We start from the raw sequence: 18,187 nt of genomic DNA, 5'->3' as shown, positions 1-18,187 counted from the left end.
TCAGAAGCCATACATACATACAAAATGAAGGATTAAGCACTTGCTACTCTGCTCAGTTCCATGACATGCTTCCAAGGGAAGTTACCAGTCTCCACAACTACAGAGAACTATCCTCAGCTGCCAAGAGCTCTGTTAGCAAACATTAGAAGATTAAAACTCTTGTCAGGAATACTCTAGAAGAGACTTAAAGTAATCTTTTGAATTAACCACTAACATACATGTAATCAGCTAACATTTTAAAGACAAAACTTTAGTAATAGGTTACTAGCTGCTGCATTACGTTGCTGATGATCAAGCTGTATTACTTTCTGCAGAGCTTGCAGTGGTGGACCATCACACTGAAAATAAGTTCTTACGGATATGACAGCTGTCTTTCATGGGCACTTAACATAAGCACATTTAGAGCTCATGTTGCTTCCTGCAGACATTTGTTTCCACAAAGCATTTCAGTGATGTGTATCGATTACATAAGACTGTTTTCCCCACATCTCTTCTTCTAGCAATAGCAGAAGTCTAGCAAAATAACAATCATTGCCTATCACTCTTGGTGTTTGATATAACTTGTTCTGCACTTTGTTTTCAGTTTTCTTTTCTACTTTGTGATTAGCCTTGCAGCTAAAATATCACAGCCGTCATGTATTCTTATCAGATGATCTTGATACAGAATGTTTTCTTATGGGTTCTTCTGTACCATTTATTCTTTTGATGCCTCAATTTCCTCTTCCAAGGTTATTCTGGTCTAAGAATTTCCCAGTAAGTTTAAAGGAAGATTTTCATCATTATACTCTTCAAGATGGGCACAGCTTCAGGGCCTCTGTACCCTGGTGTCATGGTTCTATGTTTTTTTTGTTTTTGTTTGGTAAAGCTCTTCTAAGCATCTCCCAGTCACTACAAAACGAAGTGTGCCAGTGGGGTCCCGAAGAGATGGTTCCTACTGCTAGTTTCCCCACACACAGCATCTTCAATATACTGGCCTGGTTTGCAGCTGCTAGTCACAGACTTCATGACGCAGCTTTAGCAGAGGGGAAACAAGCATCTCAAGATAATACAGCAACGGTACTCAGCATGCTCCTACATAACTAGCAATGGTGAGGAAACAAATCAGGGCTTCACTTACAGACTGACCGCCCCGTGGGTAACCCATATCCCCAGTTTCCCTGCACCCCACCAGGGGTCACTAACACCACACTACAGACAGTCCTCAGCAAGGTAGGCAACTTTATTCTTCTATCATAATAATTTAAAATATTTACACACTGCACAGCCACTCTTTTACACTAACATATACTTACTGGTATATTCATGAACCACATCTAAAAGTTTTTGAAAAGACTGACACATTTTAGGGTTTCCAAGCATGAAAATAAAATCTGCAGCCTTCTAAAAGACAGCCATTTGGAGCGTGTGTGAAAAAACCACTGTTCCCTGTAAGCTTAAGTTTTCTCCAGAGACCATTCACTAGCTTCAAAATATCCACATTTGGCATCAGCTAAAGCTCTCTTGGCAATGGCAGACTTCAAGAATGAACATGTGCAAATAACATTTTCTCAAGAAATCCCACAGCAGGAACAAGAAAACGGAAAACTCTTCAGGGGAAGTACTACATTTCTGAAATGCTATTTATCTGAAAGGATCACAATTTAATGCATGTATACATATCTGTTGTATATGTACATACACGCAGGATCCAGGGTCAGTAGAATTTAACCAGTATACAAGGTCTGCCCATCTATTTTGTGCATCACCGCAGCAATGCTAGGCTTGTCCACTGATTTTCAGCCACACGACCCTTAAATTCAGAGCAGTGATAAATAAGTTTAGCCACACAAAACAGGGAGAACCCTGTCATCGTCAGGAGGAACCTGGGAAAAATCACATAATCAGACAGAGCATTAATTCCTAGATCTAATTCACTTCAAACAGCACCATCATCTAAGTTTGACAGAACAAGTTGCCAACAAATCTAGATCAGAATTTTTTTTTTATTTTTATTTTTTTTACCTTCCGCCTTACCTCAGTTCTATGTTCATCTATTGCCTGTGGTTACACATCCAATAAGGAATTAATTAGTTTCCTCTGAAGGTTACTGCTGTTCCTAACAGTCAGCAGTCTCTAAACTGGCCAGAACAATCTCCATAAAAACTACAAGTTCTCATTCTGTGAACGAACTACATCTCACTCCACCAAGGCAAACAACAGTCTCTTAAAAAAGGCAAACACTAATTGATCTTGTTCAAAGAGCAGACCTAACTAGCTTCAGATGAACAGCTTCAGGAGTGAAAGAAGCCTGTCCTGGAGTTGGAGTACCGCAGCATGTATTAAGGCTTCTGTTTCTTGGAGCAGATTAAGGCACCACATAAAACCAGCCTTTAAGCCACCGTATCATTGTTCCCATAGCTCCTCAGTAACCGCAGTCAGGGCTGGGGCCCTCACTCCTCTCCCTTCTTTCTAATGTGTTGATGTAATTAACACCTAAGAAAGAGACAGAATTCAGGCATGTGACTTCTCCAGTCCATCTCCCAGAATGAGTTAACCTTTGAGGGCAGAATCAGCTGTGGTAGTAACTTTGAAAAGGAAAGGTTACACTCTTACACAAAGACCATTAGAATCTTTCAGCATTGTCTCTCCAATGGCTCTAAAAAGCTACCAGGAAATCACATACATAATTACAGGACAAGAGAAGTGCTGTCTCTACAGTAAGTGTAGAAAATATCCCCATTAATTAATACAGTAAAAAAATTTGTTACACTAAGCAGTACCTAAGCAGAGTACTGAGTACTGTAGGTACGTGTGTATATGTATAATATATAGTTACTCAGCTACACACAAATATTTAATATATAAAAAATAAAGTGCTTTCTATCAGGTCCCAATGCAAGGACATTATAAAACATTTCACCGACTGTAAAACAAATAGATACAAAGAATACGACATCCAACATACATAGAACAGTTAACACAATATGTACAATCTTGCGGATGTCCCAAGACAAAACATCCCTTCATATACATGGTATATACATATATACTCATCTTTACTCAATATATTATGACAATATATATTTCAAAACTTTGTTAGAGACAAAAGAAAAAAAAAAAACAACTACAAAAATGCAACAAGGATCAAGCACGCAAGTCCAAGACTGACAAAGGATTTGCTACCTTTGCCCACACCACCATCTCTGCTGCTGGGAAAGATATGCCAGCGCTCTTTTCTGGGATGCAGTGCCTCCACATCCTGCAAGGCACTGTGGGCGGCAGCTGTGAAGTTAGCATCACCAGTGGTAAGCAGGTCGAACACACACGAGTAAAAATAGATGTCCTTCACCAGCATCTTCTCATGGCATTTGGTGGTGGCAGTTTCCAGTGTGTATGCTGACCGGGGACGAGCAGCACCTGTCTGAGGGAGCACCTGTCCTCTCACGGGCAGCGGCAAGTGGCCGCTGTCATCAATACGCTCACTTGAAGGGCAGCCGTTCACACACAGCTGCAGATCTTGACTCTCCTCGTAGGCCATGGCCAACTCTTGAGGCATGCGAATGGCCAGTGTTAAGTAGTGCCCGAGCTGACGTATATACACTGTTGTCCCAATGTATCTGGCATGCATTTCGACATATTTGCCGCTGACTTTATCCACAATCTGCAGGCTCTTGGTGCTCCCATCACCTCCACCTGTTGTACCATCAACAAAAGCTGCAGGCAAGTCATCACTCACCGCCTGATATACTTTCTGATCTGTACACTGTTGGTATGATTTAAAGATAATAGTTATCTGGAGAAGAGAGAGGGAAGAAAAAAAAAAAAAAAAGAAAAGTTAGTGATTATGCGGGAAAAAAAGGAGTAATTGAAATCCCTTTTTCATTTTGCACTGAGATTATGTGGGACTGACTGCCCATTAGTTCATACCCTGATCCTTTTCCTCATTCATGCCTAAGCAGAAAACAGCTTGTACACATGCTTAAAGCAATATTTTCCCAGGTGGCAATTGTTGAAGTTGTTCTTGACTTGGCCTGGAAGCAGGACTATTAGCATGTGGCAATTGCAACAAGGTCAGGAAAGGAAAAAGTTGTGTATTTAATTAAGCATCACAACTCCCTCCTGCCTGATGGTTTCTTAACACTTTGGAATGCATCCTACAGTCACAGATGAGTGTGCCAAGTAATTCCCGCACTGCTAACCACTACAGCAGAACTGGATTGAACTGTGTGAAAGCACAGAAAGGACCACAAGAACTTGGCTTCCTTCACACACAATATTCTCATTGCCTCTTTCAGAGTAACTGCATGACCCCTAACAGAGTCCTCATTGCTTCCTGGATGCACTGCCAGAATTAGTGGTGCAAGACTGCCATGAAGACAGCGATGTGTTTAAACCAGCCACCAAAACAACAAGTGCAGAGGGGAGATGACTTGGGAGAACCGTGAGTCCTGGATCCAGTAGCCTCAGGAGCAGGGGGATGTGACACTTCAGTCTGCTGCTGTCAGGGAACTCTCTGGTGGAGGACCAAAGCAAGACTAAGAGATGCTTCAAGTAATGCCTCTGAAGGATGACTTCCAACCTAGAAGCCAGGAGTAGCAAGCAATTTTTTTTTTTTTTTTTTTAATTTTTTTGAACCTTAACACATATTTAAATATGCCACAAGAGTAGGTTCTCTGTGCTTATTTGGAGGGAATAATCAGGTTATTTGGCAGAGTAAACTTGGAGTTTACTATTTTACTATTACTATTAATTATTATTATTAAATATATATATATTATTAAATATATATATTAATATACTATTAATTAATTATTATTAAATAGTAATAGTTTACTATTACTATTAATGTTTCTGCCTAACGGCTTTTTCTGAAAATTCAAAGTATAATGAGGAATCACATATATATATTATAAACAGAGATGCTTCCTTCTTTAGTTTCAGGGCAAATAGTGACTTTCTGAAATGGTCAAAAGGCATTCTGTACCAGAAATATGCATGTTTATCATTACTTTCATCCTGGATGACAAGATTCAGAGTACTAGAAAGCATACTAGAAGATATTTTCAAACTAAAACTTTCCTTAAAAACTATTTTATAACAACCTCACGTTTTGACTTCACTTAGCCTGCATACTTCTGTGCAAAAGATGTTTCCTGCCATAAACAGCTCTGTTACAGATAGCCTGACTAAACTTCCAACCTCCTTAGCCTTACCTCTCCATACCAGTTGTAAAAGACGAAAGTCTACCCCTCCTCCTATTGCAACGACTCTTCCACAGAGTGTGCAGCATCCCCTAACAGTACTGCACTATTTTTTTTATGTTTGGTATCTGCCCCTCTCCCACCCACACAGGCAGCAATCACTATTTTGAGTCCATATGTTCTCACTGGTGCAGTCTGAAATCTTACAGCAGTTCTTCTGTTTCAATCAGTTATACAGCTAGTTTGACTCAAGCCATCTGCTAAACTAATAAGCGTGCTATGGCTAAGCTAAACTTGAATGCCTACGCCCTAAGCTCAAAAAATGTCCAAGTCCTCTTGCTGTAAAGACTACTTCACAACTTTATGTTTCTTGAAGAAACTCTCTGCCTTTGAGAAGATATAGCTGGGATTTGTCTAGCGATTAATGTTTCTGCACATAATCTACATCCTCATGCAGTAAATTGAGTTTATATTTTATATAACTGTTTCAAAGAAATAGACTTCTAACTCAAGACTGCTCAGATGAAGGACCAATCCTACCTCCTGGGGGACATTTCTGTTGCTCTGCAAGGAAGAAATGATTTATATTTAAGAGAAGTAAAGCTCCATAGCTGCCCAGCAAGTGAACAAATCAAGAGTTGAATGAGAGATGAACACTGTGAACAAAAGGTCATGGTTTTACTGAGACACAGAAGTGGCTACTTCATAGAACGATGAAGCAAAGGACCAGGCAAAATCTATCAGGACGCATCAGACTCACATCTCTGTAACTCCTTCCTCTTGAAGAATGAAACACAAACACCTTCAGAGATCGAGAGGGACAACTGGTAAGATCAGCAATAACAGCTGCCTGTTGAATGAGGAATCATTGCCTAAGTGAATTAAGACCTTCACGCTTCCAGCATCCTTCCAGAGATCATTAAAACTTATCAAGGACATAACCATGTCTAAACACTGTGGCTCAACACAGTAAGTTTAGATCTTACATTTTCTGTCCTGTCACATACACCTAATCAATAAGTCAGAGATCTGTAAAACCCTTCCCTTATCACTCACCGCTACATTAATTCGGCAGCCTTCTACTAAGGGAACATCAACAACTTGTTAACTTGTTGCAAAGGGAGATGAAGCAAGTTTCACTGCAAGGCCTTCTCTGTTCAAATTTTCAAGGTAACCTTTCCTTTTTTTTTTTTTTTTTTTTGAGATAGCTTTCTGCTATCTCAAACAAGTGTAGGATATGTTTATACGCACACTTGTGCACAGGGTACTTTCCGAGCTTTGTCTAGGTTGTCAGAATGCCACCACAGAGTCACATCACTGATCATGGACTAGAAACTACCTGCCCTTTCTAAAAGAGAAAAATCCACACGAAAGCATCTTCAAATAAAGAAAAATATTTTTCTAATGTATCGGCATCTGAGCCTTGTTCTCTAGACAAGTAAAGGACTCTTAATCTACAGTGGTGAGGAAGTCCATGAGAGACCCATATAAGGCTATTTCAGAAACTTAACTGAGGCACGCTACACAAATCTCAGCTAAATTGAAGTTTCTAAAAACAAAAAGTTCCCCATGCAGTTAAGACATGCTTGAAATATTTCATTTTGGACATCATCTTCTCACCGCTACTGACAGCAACATCATCCCCACCACTGTACTGATCGCACGCATCTCTCAAACCACAACACACATGCAAACTCTTCCAAGTATGGTGTTACTGAAAGCATAATTTCTGAGGCCGCCCACTGTTCTAGAGGCCATCGTACATCTCTAGAAAGTGCCTGGTTTGTATGCCCTAAATAAAAACATTTTTAACTCTGACATCTTGCACTATCATATGCCACTGCCCCACTGCAAAGACAATGCCACAGGTTTGTATTTTATAAATGTAACTATTTGTTGCTATTTTATTACTGAGGTAGGTTCTGCATGAATTAGCAAGGGGGATACAGGCCCTTGCCTGTGTGTACAATCCAGTCCAAAAAATGTCTGGAGATAAAGGTGTACATGGAAAATGGGCAGAAGGCATTTCAGAAGGAAGTTTCACATTGTTAGAGCAGTGATCCTGCTATATTCCTGTATTCCTGGGAGGACTGAGAGGGAATCAGTGCAATGTGTGAAAGGCGGCTTTAGGATTTCATAGGTAGACAACTGCATAAGCATCCATGTTATTTCTGAAGGGGTTTTGCAATGGCATCCAAAAGATTCTGAAATTCATACATACAAGTATGAACACTCAAAACCCAGTGCACTAAAGGTTATTCCTTTCAGCCTCCAACTGAGATTTTCACAACTTCTCTTTCCAGAGGCCTGCGATAGATGTGAACTACATGCACTGATTCTCAGAAATCAAGAATCACTCAGAGGAAACCACGTGAATAATGGCTCCTGCCTAAAGGTGGAAGTTGGGAGATTTAACACAGGAAAACCACAAGGATTCACTGTAAAATGTGGATGCAATATTTTCATTTCACTGGCTAGTTCCTATTTGCATACATTGCATATCCTTCTGGATGAAAAAAAAAAAAAAAACACAACACAAAAGGTGCATTACAAATACTGATGACAGCTCAGTTCAGCAAACAGCACTATGCAGCAGGAACTCTCTATGTTTCTCTCACACATTCATGCTCTCAGGAAAGTGAAGATGGCAAATAACCAACCTCAACATGTTGCCTGTGCCCAGGAAAGCTGCACTGTTCTTCTCAGACTGTCCCAAACAGTGCTACATCAAAGTAACCCAGGGTAACTGCACATACTCATGACAGTTTTCAGTGAGCTTTCCTGATGGACAGGATCACGACGACACAGAACCAAGGCTTGAGACAAATGCAAGCTGTGTCAAAAATGAAGCTTTACATATTATATATATATATATTTTTTTTTAAGTGCTTATCTGCATCTTCCGTACATCACACAGGGATTCCTTTAAGTCAAAAAATACAGCACCCAGCAGACAGAATGTTCAGCTGCAGCCTTTGCCTTAGAAGCTACCATCTAAGCTGAATTTGCAGCCTGCCATCCAGTCAGGATAGCACCTCTGTGCCTCTCTATCAGTCATCACTATTTACAACAAAAAAATCTTACTTGCTTGTACATGCTATGAACTGATCATCAGTTGGTTACAATGAAAAGTTAACCAGGAACAGAAACAACAGTTTGTCCAGATCATTCTTCTATTTCTTCTATCTTCTTCTATGATGAAGAGCAATCAGGGAAAAAGAAGGTATAGGTAAATAAAGAACACTGACTGATGTAGGTTTTGAAGCTACTGTACATTTAAGTAGAATGCAGAAGAACCTCCAATGTTCATGCCTGAGAAGAGATCTCAGGCTGTCTGAACACGGCATGAGCTCAGCTCAAAAGCGAGGATCCACTCAAGCTGTCTGGAGAGGCAGCTGCAGCCATGTGAGGTAGAGGACATGAGGAAACAACTTCTGAAGGTCTCTGACTTTCAGAAACATCCCAAATTACTGCAACTGCTTCAGCACCTCTGTTTCCAGCTGTCCAACGCTACCTGCTGAATGATTTGGTCAGCTCATGCCAAACCACACACCCAAACACATCATTACCTTACAGGGACTGGAAAACCCCAAGCCCTACATCCCCCCACCCCTCTGCCTGCAGTCCTCTCCACTCTCCAACCACAGAAACAAAACATTGATTTGTAAGGTAAGTGGTGCCATCAGCTCCACCTCAGCGACAAAGCAGCTTTTTATGATGTTCTCCCACAAAACTATGTACTTCTGAGAAATAAAGCCAAATCCACCTTTATCTTAGCCGGAACGTCTATAAATATTACAGAAACCTAGTCACATGTGGTCAGTTAACTGATGCTCCCACTTACAAGAACAACTGAATGGTAATTGGAAGACAAGCACTTTAATATTACATAAAGAAGACTAAGTACACGGTGTTCAGTATGCAATTATCCTCTGGAAAAAAAAACAAACCACGCCGCAGAAGGAATGCTTAATATTTCACTACCCAACTAATGCAGTCTGTACAGAAGTTGAAAGCTATAAAAAGCTGTTTTCCATGGCCAATTGTTTTTCCTCTCTTCTGCCACTCACTCTCTCATCCTCAAGCCATCCACTACAAAACTGCTAGATAGATAAGAAAAGCTTCTTATCCATTTCCATTTACCTCAAGCAGGAAGGGAAACCCAGGCATCTCTGCCTCATTTGCTGTTCAGGAGCAACTGCACTAGTGGACACAGAACAGTGTCATACTGATGGAAGGCTAAACACCCCTCCAAATAAGGCCTACCATTTAAAAAAAAAAAAAAAAAAAAAAAAAAAAAAGGAATTGCAAGTTTCAGACAGACTACAGAATATACAATAGCTTTGTTCACTCTGAAGAAACAGATGTCTTTGCTATGGCCATCACAAATATGCAAAACACCTACAGCCAAATTGCTAAGAGCATTTTGTGAATATATACACAACCCCCACAGGAGAACATACTTCTCCAGCCAAGGAATTAAAGGAGGAGTTTTACTGCTTTCTATACTTTTCTGCCAGATGCTCAGCATAAGGAGGTGTGGGGGGGGGAGGGAAGTTGGCACTTTTTTTTTTTTTCTGCATACTCTTCTTTTTGAAACCTCCTTCTGGCATTGCTTTTTTGTTGTTGTTGTTGTTTTTAGTGGACTAACAGAATAGTCCCCAGACTGCTGGTGTTAATCAAGTCTCAAAGTTTTCAAAAGGAAAGGACATCTTTGCAAATAATGTTTTTCTCACTCTGCTGACTCCTCAAAAACTTGGTGTACTGGTCAGCTATAACAAATCTGAAGTCAGTAATCATGTACAAGGCCACTTGATGGTATGCCATTTCCATGTGTATACTGTATATGGGATGAAGACACAACATTCTGATCCTATGGCTCTTTAAACCACTTCCCTTAAAAATGGTATTCAGGAGAAACTGAAGCATTTTATTCTTTTTGTTTCTGCTTTCAACTGGTCTGCTTTAGGGTGGATTAAGTAAGCTAATTAGCAATTTACACAGTATTTGTTGTGGCTTCTGCACAACTTAAGATCAGCATAAACCTTTGTTATTATTTCCCAAGAAGGACTTATCCCAAATAACTGCACTGAAGAAACCAGCAAGACTAGTGATGCACTGTGCTCTGGAAACCATTCTTAAGGAGAAGGTAAACAACTTATCTGCATACTTGAAGCTAGAAATAATCTGTAAGTAAAAAATCACTGAAATTTTCTGGGTAGTTCTTTCAAGGGCATCTTAAGCAGCCCTAATAAGCTGCTTAATGGCCAAAATAAGGGAAATACCACCAGTAGCCTCAACCAAAATGGAACACTGGCAGATAAAATGTTACAGGCATCAATCCAGCAGGAGCAGTGCAGTTTTAACAAGCCTTTCCTTCATCATTTGTAGCAGTCTGCTCCATGAAGTGATAAGGGACTCAAGACAATGCATTAGAGGTATTAAAACTTAAAACGTCAAGTTAGTTATGCATGCAGTTCAAACAACCTTCATTTTCTACAAACAGGTACGTTGATAAAAATATGATTGTCTGTCAAAGAAAGAAAATACTCAAGGGCTGTAAGCATGTAACAGATATTACTGTTAGAAACATTTCTAATATCCTAAGATGTACACCTTGTTTAATTGCTTCCACATGCTGAGCTGTCATTGTGCAACTGCAGGCATATTAAACCCAGGATTATAAAAGAAGCACGCCCACCTCTTCCAGAGTGTCAGATTAAGGAAGAATACAAAAACGTTGAGAACAAAAATAAGGACAGAAGGTACACCCTATGGAACATATTGTTTCCCCCAGTACGCATGGACAAATATCTCCTGAAGTCCTCCTACTCTTGGTTATCTGTTTGACAACACATGTACCAGCATAACACATTATCACGGTCAATTGCATTTAGAACGCGGACAGTTAAAGGTTAAGACAAGACTACCTATCTGCTGCCATCCCACCCTGGCCACTCACACAATTTGCGTACAGAGAGATGCAAGCTCTGCTTCTCGCACTACCAGTAACACAGAAACAGCATTCTGTAGAACCTCATCAAAACCAAGGACAGAAGCCTACTGCAGATATGAAAAGGGACTTATTTCTTAAGTGTCCTTCAAAAATGACTCTGGAGCAGATTTCAAGGGACCTATGTCCCTTTCACTCTTTTACATAGATGAGACAGCCTAATGCCTTGCTTTTATACTCCTTGAGAACTCATTTACAGTACAGACTGTACTTAGAAAATGAAAAGATAAAAGATGCATTTGAATTTTAATAATGCATCAGTCCAAATTTTCACCTCCTGCATATGCAAAAATTTGCTTTGCTGACATAAACGTTGATGTTAGCATCTCAGAATCCAGAAAAAATACAACAGCATTAATTAATATTTCTTCACAGACATCTCTGTGGACAATGTGCTTCCTCCAACCTTAGTAAGACAGAGAAAACTCTTCAGTGCTGTCTTGATATTGCGTACAAGTCAGATCAAGACATGTCAGGCCCTAAGAGCCACACTAACACAGCTAAAACAAAGGTCTTTTCATTCCAGAAAGGGAAGAAGGGAGGTGGTAGTTTCAAGCGTATGTTCAGGTCTTTTCATTTACTGATGAATAAGTACCTGCAAAAGTTCAGCGCATTTTCACACCCCTGGCTCTTGCAGGAAATCCAATAGTGTCTCAGTGAGACTCATACTATCTCCTCACTTTCTTTCTATAGGCACATCTGCTATTCACCTTTAGCAGAAAGAATTACGTACTTTCTTACAGTAAAGAAATGGCAAATGCTATCAATATATGCATTCCTCCCCTAGCCACCCAAAGCAGTTTGGTGCAGAGCCATCTTAAGTCTTGCCTGTCTGAAAAAAGACATACGCTCTTGGCCAGATTTTCAGGCTGCTGCTTCTTTCTAGAGCTAGAGAAATAAGATCTTCTGACAACCACCTGGCAACGTAACTTGTTTTTGCTATTGCCTCTCAATTCTCCGCAGTTACCATTCTTGTCTCTGCTATCAATCCTCAAGATCTTAGTAAATTGGTATCTTGCATTACTGTGCCAGTGGTTTTTGTTCTCTACATTTATGGCTATACTACTAAGAGAACTCAAGCAAAGCAAGACTCAGCCTTTTCTTGCTCCTTGCCTACAATTTCTGTTTACTGCAGGGGTACAGATGCTGCAATTTGATAACCATTTTGAAGTACTAATTTATTATGCTTAAATTTTTATACTGCAATGCCTATGGTTACTTTTTTATTTGGAGAGGGTGAGGAGCTGCAAGGAGACTGAGAAAGAAAATGAGCTCTTTTCATTTTTGTTTGTTGCTAAGAAGCTGTCCCAGCTGAAACAAACTCCTTCACTGCTAAGGGATGAGTAACCCTGCTATTGTGGCCTTCTATTTTTGTGCATATACAGTCTTTATGAATAATCCATACCTTATTTGTAGCAGTAGCACTGGATCCTGGGACCACAGGCACATTCGTCACTTGCACTGTTAAGTAGTTATTGTCTATGAGAGGCCAAGCACCTTCCACTTTGCATGTCTGGAAGTGATCCTTGAAAGTCCTCAGATGAGGATCACCAAACAAGCCACAAAATAGGTAAGTAGGGATAGTTTTCTCCCCTCCTTGATATTCATTGGCCTCCGTGTGGCCACTATAATTGCAGGGATCATGGGTCACTTCGGGGTTGGTGGAGGATGTGGGGCCATCCTTGGAACAGTTCCTCTGGCTCATGAGGTCGCTGATCCCCAGCACTGCAGAATGGTAGACTAGGTTTCCACGGCATACTTTGGAGTTGCGATAGGTGCAGGCAGAGTATGCTCGCAGGGCCTTGCAGAACTCCAAGTCAAAGCCATCAAGAGCCGAGTTTAGATGTGAAGTTAAGGAAACAAAATCAGTGGTGCACTTTTGGATTCGACAAGGTGCTTGCAGCTGGCAGTCACCTAGGCACAAAACAGAAGGCAGAGCAGAATTAAAATCTTGCACCCTGTTCCACGCCCACAGGTACTGCACAAAGCAACCTGCAGGCAACCCACAGCACTCACTGATAAAACGCTGCAATAAAGAAAAAGGGGTTAAGTGAAGCTGAAGGATAGCAACACAGCACATATAAAAGCTGAGATGATCCAGGCATGATTTCATTTTCAGCTAGACAACAGCAAATAATGGATTAAAAACAACTCAGCCAAGGATGAGCCCAGCATTTCTTTACAGATGATATGAAAGCTATGATGCAATTCCGCGCTTAAGTTAACCACTCTGTCAATATGCAGGTCTCCACTTAGTCCTTAACATAAGTTACTGAACTTCCGACTAGAATCCTGCCCCTGAGAAGGATGTGGCAATGATGGCAAGACATGCAAGTTTAGGCAGAAACAGACAGCAAAGATCAGAAAGCTCACAGCTATCTGAAGCTCAAGCTGCTGACTACAGAGCCCATGTATGGCGAGAGTAGCACCGTTTACGGTAGATTTCAATAAAGAGGGGGAAAAAAAGCCTCTCCCTACTGAAATCTTAAGTCCCTGTCAAGAGTACATAGCAGGAACACAGTTCAGCTTATGTGAACAAAACAACTGCACCTTATCTGATCACCTCGCTTCCACAAAGAACACAATTACCACACTGGAAAGCAAACCTGAGGTTTCACAGCCCGCATCCACAGCTCTTATTGTCACCACTCCAAACCCTTCCCAATCCTTACAGCAGTTAGCATCAGCCTTCTGTATGTAATTTCTACGCAGTTCATGAAGGACAGAAAAGAGACAAAGGAGGCTGCACACGGCAACAGGGGAAACAATACGTGTATTCCAGAAAGGATGAAACCAGGACACCAGTCAGCAGGAAGGCAGGTTCCTCTCCACCCAGAGAGACACAGCAGTAAGCGGGGTTTCATACAGAATACGTGTTGAACTTCGTGCCATTAATGTCCAAGCTCTCAGAGCTAACCGCTAAAATCATGCTGTGTGTTTTTGTTCTTCTATGACCTGTGAAATCCAGCTGAGCACACATCCTTTTGAAATCACAAACAGTCATAACACAGACTTAAAACAACATAAAAGTACCCTGGTATGCAGAGGTGCGCAGAGTGAGAAAACACAGCATACTTGATACCGCTCTCCCTCCCTCAAATCTCCACCTCAGCACCATTTCTCGGTGTCTGTCCTCACGGTAAAGAGGCCCGGGTTCGTCCGCCTTAAGCAGCCAGCTAGAGCGTTTAGGAACCCTTGAGACACGAGGGGTGAGAACACGGCAGCCGAACAACGCAAGGCCCTGCATCTCTAAACGCAGCCCCTTCCTGCAACTGCACGCATACGAGCGGACAGCAGCCGCCGCGCAGCGCGACGCTCCGCCAGCATCTCGGGGCGGCACAGCGCCGCCAGCCCCGCGCCCCGCACACCTGCGCGGGCAGCCGCGCCGAGCACCGCCCCGGACCCGGGGGCGCGGAGCTGCTTCGGAGAGCTGCGCCGCGCAGGCCCCGGGGCCGTCCCAGCTCTCGCACGGCTCCGCACCGCGCGCCCGCCGCTCCCCGCCCGCGGGCCTCGCGCGCCGCCGCGGTACCTGCGCGCAGGAGCAGCCCCAGGGCGGCCAGCAGGCCGAGGGCGGCGAGCGGCGGCTGAGCCCCGGCGGCGCGGGAAGGCGCGGCTCTCCCCATGCCCGTCCATGCAGGTCCGCGGGACGGGGCGGCGGCATGGGGGGGCGGGCAGGCGGCGACCCCCTCCTTCTCCTCCTCCTCGCCGCTTCCTTTCTCAGCGGCGCAGCGGGGGGCGAAAGCCGCCGGACCGCAGCGGGACGGGCGCGGGGCGGCGCAGCATGGCAGCCAGGCGAACTCAGCACAAAGACGCGGAGCGGCCGGCGGCGGCGGCGGCCCGCACCCCGAGCTGCCGCAGGCCCCGCGCCGCGCCGCGCCACCGAGCTCCCCTGCGCCCGCCCCCCCGCGCCCAACCCGCCTCCTCCCGTTGGCTGCCCGCCCCGTCCCGCAAGCAGCGCGACGTGCTGCGGCCACGCCCCCGCCGCCGCCTCGGGCTCCTCGCGCCCCGTCCCACGTGACGCGCCCACGCTCGGCCGACGGAGGCGGCGTCCGCATTGCCACGCGCCGCCGTCAAGGGGCGCCTGCGGGCTGTCGGGGCGCGGCCGCGCGCGGTGCGGTGCCGTGCGGAGCGGAGCGGGGCTGGGAGCCCACTTAGAGCCGGGGCCCGTCTGCGCTGTCTCCTTGGTGGGGTGCCTCCGTGCGAGCCCGTGGGCTTGTGTTTACATTGGGTGCGCAGAGCTGCTGTCTCCGCAGTACCGACGGATCAATACGCAACGTCTGTCTGGAAATGGAAACTAGTGTGGAGGCGGCGTATGACTGTTGGGCGCAGGGCAGACGGGGGAAAGTTTCCAAACTTGGCCTTGTGGTCAGAAAACCTTGGCTGGGAGGCTGGAAAGGCCACATGTCTAACCCGTACCCTTGTGGAGCCCACAATGCCTGAACCTTGCATCTCCTCGTTGGCCCTGGGAGCAGGCTCCTGCGGATGGATGTTTCACGCAGCTCAGCTCATAGCCCACAGAAACCTGGGATTTGTGTTTACCCAAGCACTTTGGAGCTTGAAAATTTTCTGCTGTAGTTGGGAATATTGCAGCTTTGATCAGAAATCCTGAAGGCAAGAGTCACATGTGTTTCTTCCTTCTGTAAGCATAAAAGAGATTGGATGCATAAAGTAATAAGTGAGAGTTAAAAGTGATCCCAGAAAGCTGGCCCTAGTGATTGTTTTCTAATGCGATTTAAGCCCTTTGCTGTTCTTCTCCTTTGTTAAGTGCCAACACAATAAACATAACTTAGCAAAACAAGGCTTTTTTTCTTTCTGAAAACATTAGTCAATATGTCCCAGAAGTCAGCTAGTCCAGCGCTGAAGAAATGCAATAGTTAAATAAATGCTGTGAATGAGGTCAAACAAATCTTTCCTCTGTTATCAAGGCAAGAGGCCTGGTAGAGAAAATGTGTCCTTGCCGCCGACAGCTGTCAGACTCCCAAGATGTTTGACACCTTTGAGTCCAACAGAGATGGTGAAGGGTCTGAAGGGCAAGATGTGTGAGGAGCAGCTGCAGACCCTCGGTGTGCACAGCACAGAGCAGAGGAGCTGAGAGCAGCCCTCATGGCAGCTGCAGCTCCTCACAGGGAGCGGAGGGCAGCGCTGAGCTCTGCTCTGTGTGACAGCGACAGGGCCAGAGGGAACGGCATGGAGCTGCATCAGGGGAGGACAGCTGGGGGTCAGGGAAAGGGGCTGCAGCACAGGGCGGTGGGCATGGAACGGACTGCACAGGGCAGTGGGCTCAGCCCCGAGCTGCTGGAGTTCAGGGAGCATCTGGACACCACTCAGACAAAGTATTGTATCTCGGGTGGTGCTGTGTGGAGCCAGGAGTTGGTCTCAGGAATCCTTATGGGTTCCTTTAACTCTGGGTAATCTATGATTCTGTGATTTCCAGGGCAGTTTTTTTCAAGCACTGTAATCAAAACAAGTATGGAGAAAAAACAAATAGCAAGGAGCAGACAGCTGTTGTGTTTCATTGCCTCCCAGAGATTGTATTGCTTACCTAGCAGTCTCACATATCTGTACTTTCACAGCAATGCTCATTATAAGCAGGCTGTATACATCTGACCATCGCTGCTGACAGTGGAAGTGATGCTTCGCATCTGTATCACAGATATTTAAAGTGCTTTCCAAGGAAGGAAGAGACATTTGAAACATTGCCACAAGATATGGCCCCTGCCCATTTTGTTTGCACAGAAGTTCTGTCATGCCAACATGTGAAAGATGATAGCTGTGCCCAGTTTTGAGATACAAAACTGGAGGAGGAAGGTGAAATGGAGAGAGAGGTCAAATACTAGAAGGAGAACAAATGAACAGTCGGAGATTCTGTTAAGACTGTTGGAAGCTCAAACTTCTCTGATTAAACTTTATATTTTGACGTAAAAAGGCCATATGGCATCTTAAAAAATTCAAGTGAAATGAATGAACTAACTAATTCGAGTGAAATGAACTAACTAAATTCTTTTCTGACATTTCTGTGCTGTGACAAACATTGCACATACAAAAGTCTGAAGATTCTGTGCAGGAAAGCAAGAACAAAACCCCTGCCCTTTTTTTTTCCCCTCCTTTTTTTTTGTACTTAGAAAATTATTATAATACATAAACTCTTTTTATGTATGCAAGGAATGTCTAAGAGAAAGGATCTTTGCCAGTAACACATGCTTCTGTTTCACACAGCCTCATTCCTTTCAACATACTGTCCCTAAACAAGCATGACCTGTAGGGACAGCAAGAATGAAACCTTGGCATCCTGTGACACACATGGTGTCTGCAAAGGGGATAGAAAAGGGAAGCAGGGCACACCTCTATATACTACTAGTAGATTTTAGTACAGTTCCATCTGAATACATTCCTAAGTGCAACTTGTTAAGAAAGGAAGAAATGACAGGAAATGCAAAAGAAAGGCTGACATAGTGTAGGCAGAGCTGGAAGGTATTCATCCTTCAATGCCATTTCACTAGCACTGCTGTTGTCCTTAATAACGTCACTGTTTAATCCACGTTATTCTTTGTGGAAATCCCGTTGTTCCATGGCCGTAGTGGTACCTGCTGAGGATGCAGTGATTTTCAAATTAAGGACACTGTTATTATGCAGAGCTAGGCAAAGCACATTTTACCTTGAACAGCTTAATTTCCTCCTTCGTTACACTGACATACTTGTGTTAGATTTACTCCCAGTCCTCTCTGGTAATAAATAATAGGAGAAATATTAAAGGAAAGCTTAAAAATGAGGAGTTTCTGTACATTAGATAATGGTCTCTGAAATGATCTAGCTGTGCATCTTCCAGCTTCTGCATGTGAACCCAGGCTGTTTGTGGGTCTGAGTCTTCGGAGACCAAACGTGAACCTGGAGGGCAAGAGCTGGTGGCAGGTGAACTAGCTTGACAGCTAGATGAGCCACCTTCTGTAGAATGTAGAGAAAGATAACCAAATGAAAACTGGCAGAAAAAAATTAG

General features: G+C 43.6%; 1 protein-coding gene across 2 annotated transcripts; it reads right to left on the bottom strand.

Annotated features, from left to right (window-relative positions):
• Positions 1-1,201: 1,201 nt before the first annotated feature.
• On the bottom strand, positions 1,202-15,056 carry RGMB (repulsive guidance molecule BMP co-receptor b). Of its 2 annotated transcripts, XM_048931872.1 has the most exons (3): positions 14,723-15,056; positions 12,599-13,107; positions 1,202-3,772 (listed from the first exon to the last, which is right to left on the bottom strand). In XM_048931872.1, the coding sequence occupies exons 1-3, from the start codon at positions 14,814-14,816 to the stop codon at positions 3,104-3,106; spliced, it is 1,272 nt and encodes a 423-aa protein (XP_048787829.1). In that variant the 5' UTR covers positions 14,817-15,056; the 3' UTR covers positions 1,202-3,103. The 2 variants fall into 2 exon arrangements, with proteins under 2 accessions (XP_048787829.1, XP_048787828.1); XM_048931871.1 differs by lacking the exon at positions 14,723-15,056 and having other exon boundaries at positions 12,599-14,553.
• Positions 15,057-18,187: the final 3,131 nt, after the last annotated feature.

The sequence above is a fragment of the Lagopus muta genome, chromosome Z (genome assembly GCF_023343835.1).
Source record: "Lagopus muta isolate bLagMut1 chromosome Z, bLagMut1 primary, whole genome shotgun sequence".
NCBI lineage: Eukaryota > Metazoa > Chordata > Aves > Galliformes > Phasianidae > Lagopus > Lagopus muta.
The sequence above is the reverse complement of the archived record's forward strand: the minus strand, read 5'-3'. Positions and strand labels throughout refer to the sequence as shown.

Excerpts from the sequence above, each read along its gene's own strand:
- RGMB (XM_048931871.1), bottom strand. The coding sequence starts at position 13,306 with ATGAAATCATGCCTGGATCATCTCAGCTTTTATATGTGCTGTGTTGCT. Across the intron at positions 3,773-12,598 it reads GTGCTACTGCTACAAATAAG|ATAACTATTATCTTTAAATC; the intron begins GTATGGATTATT and ends TCTCTTCTCCAG.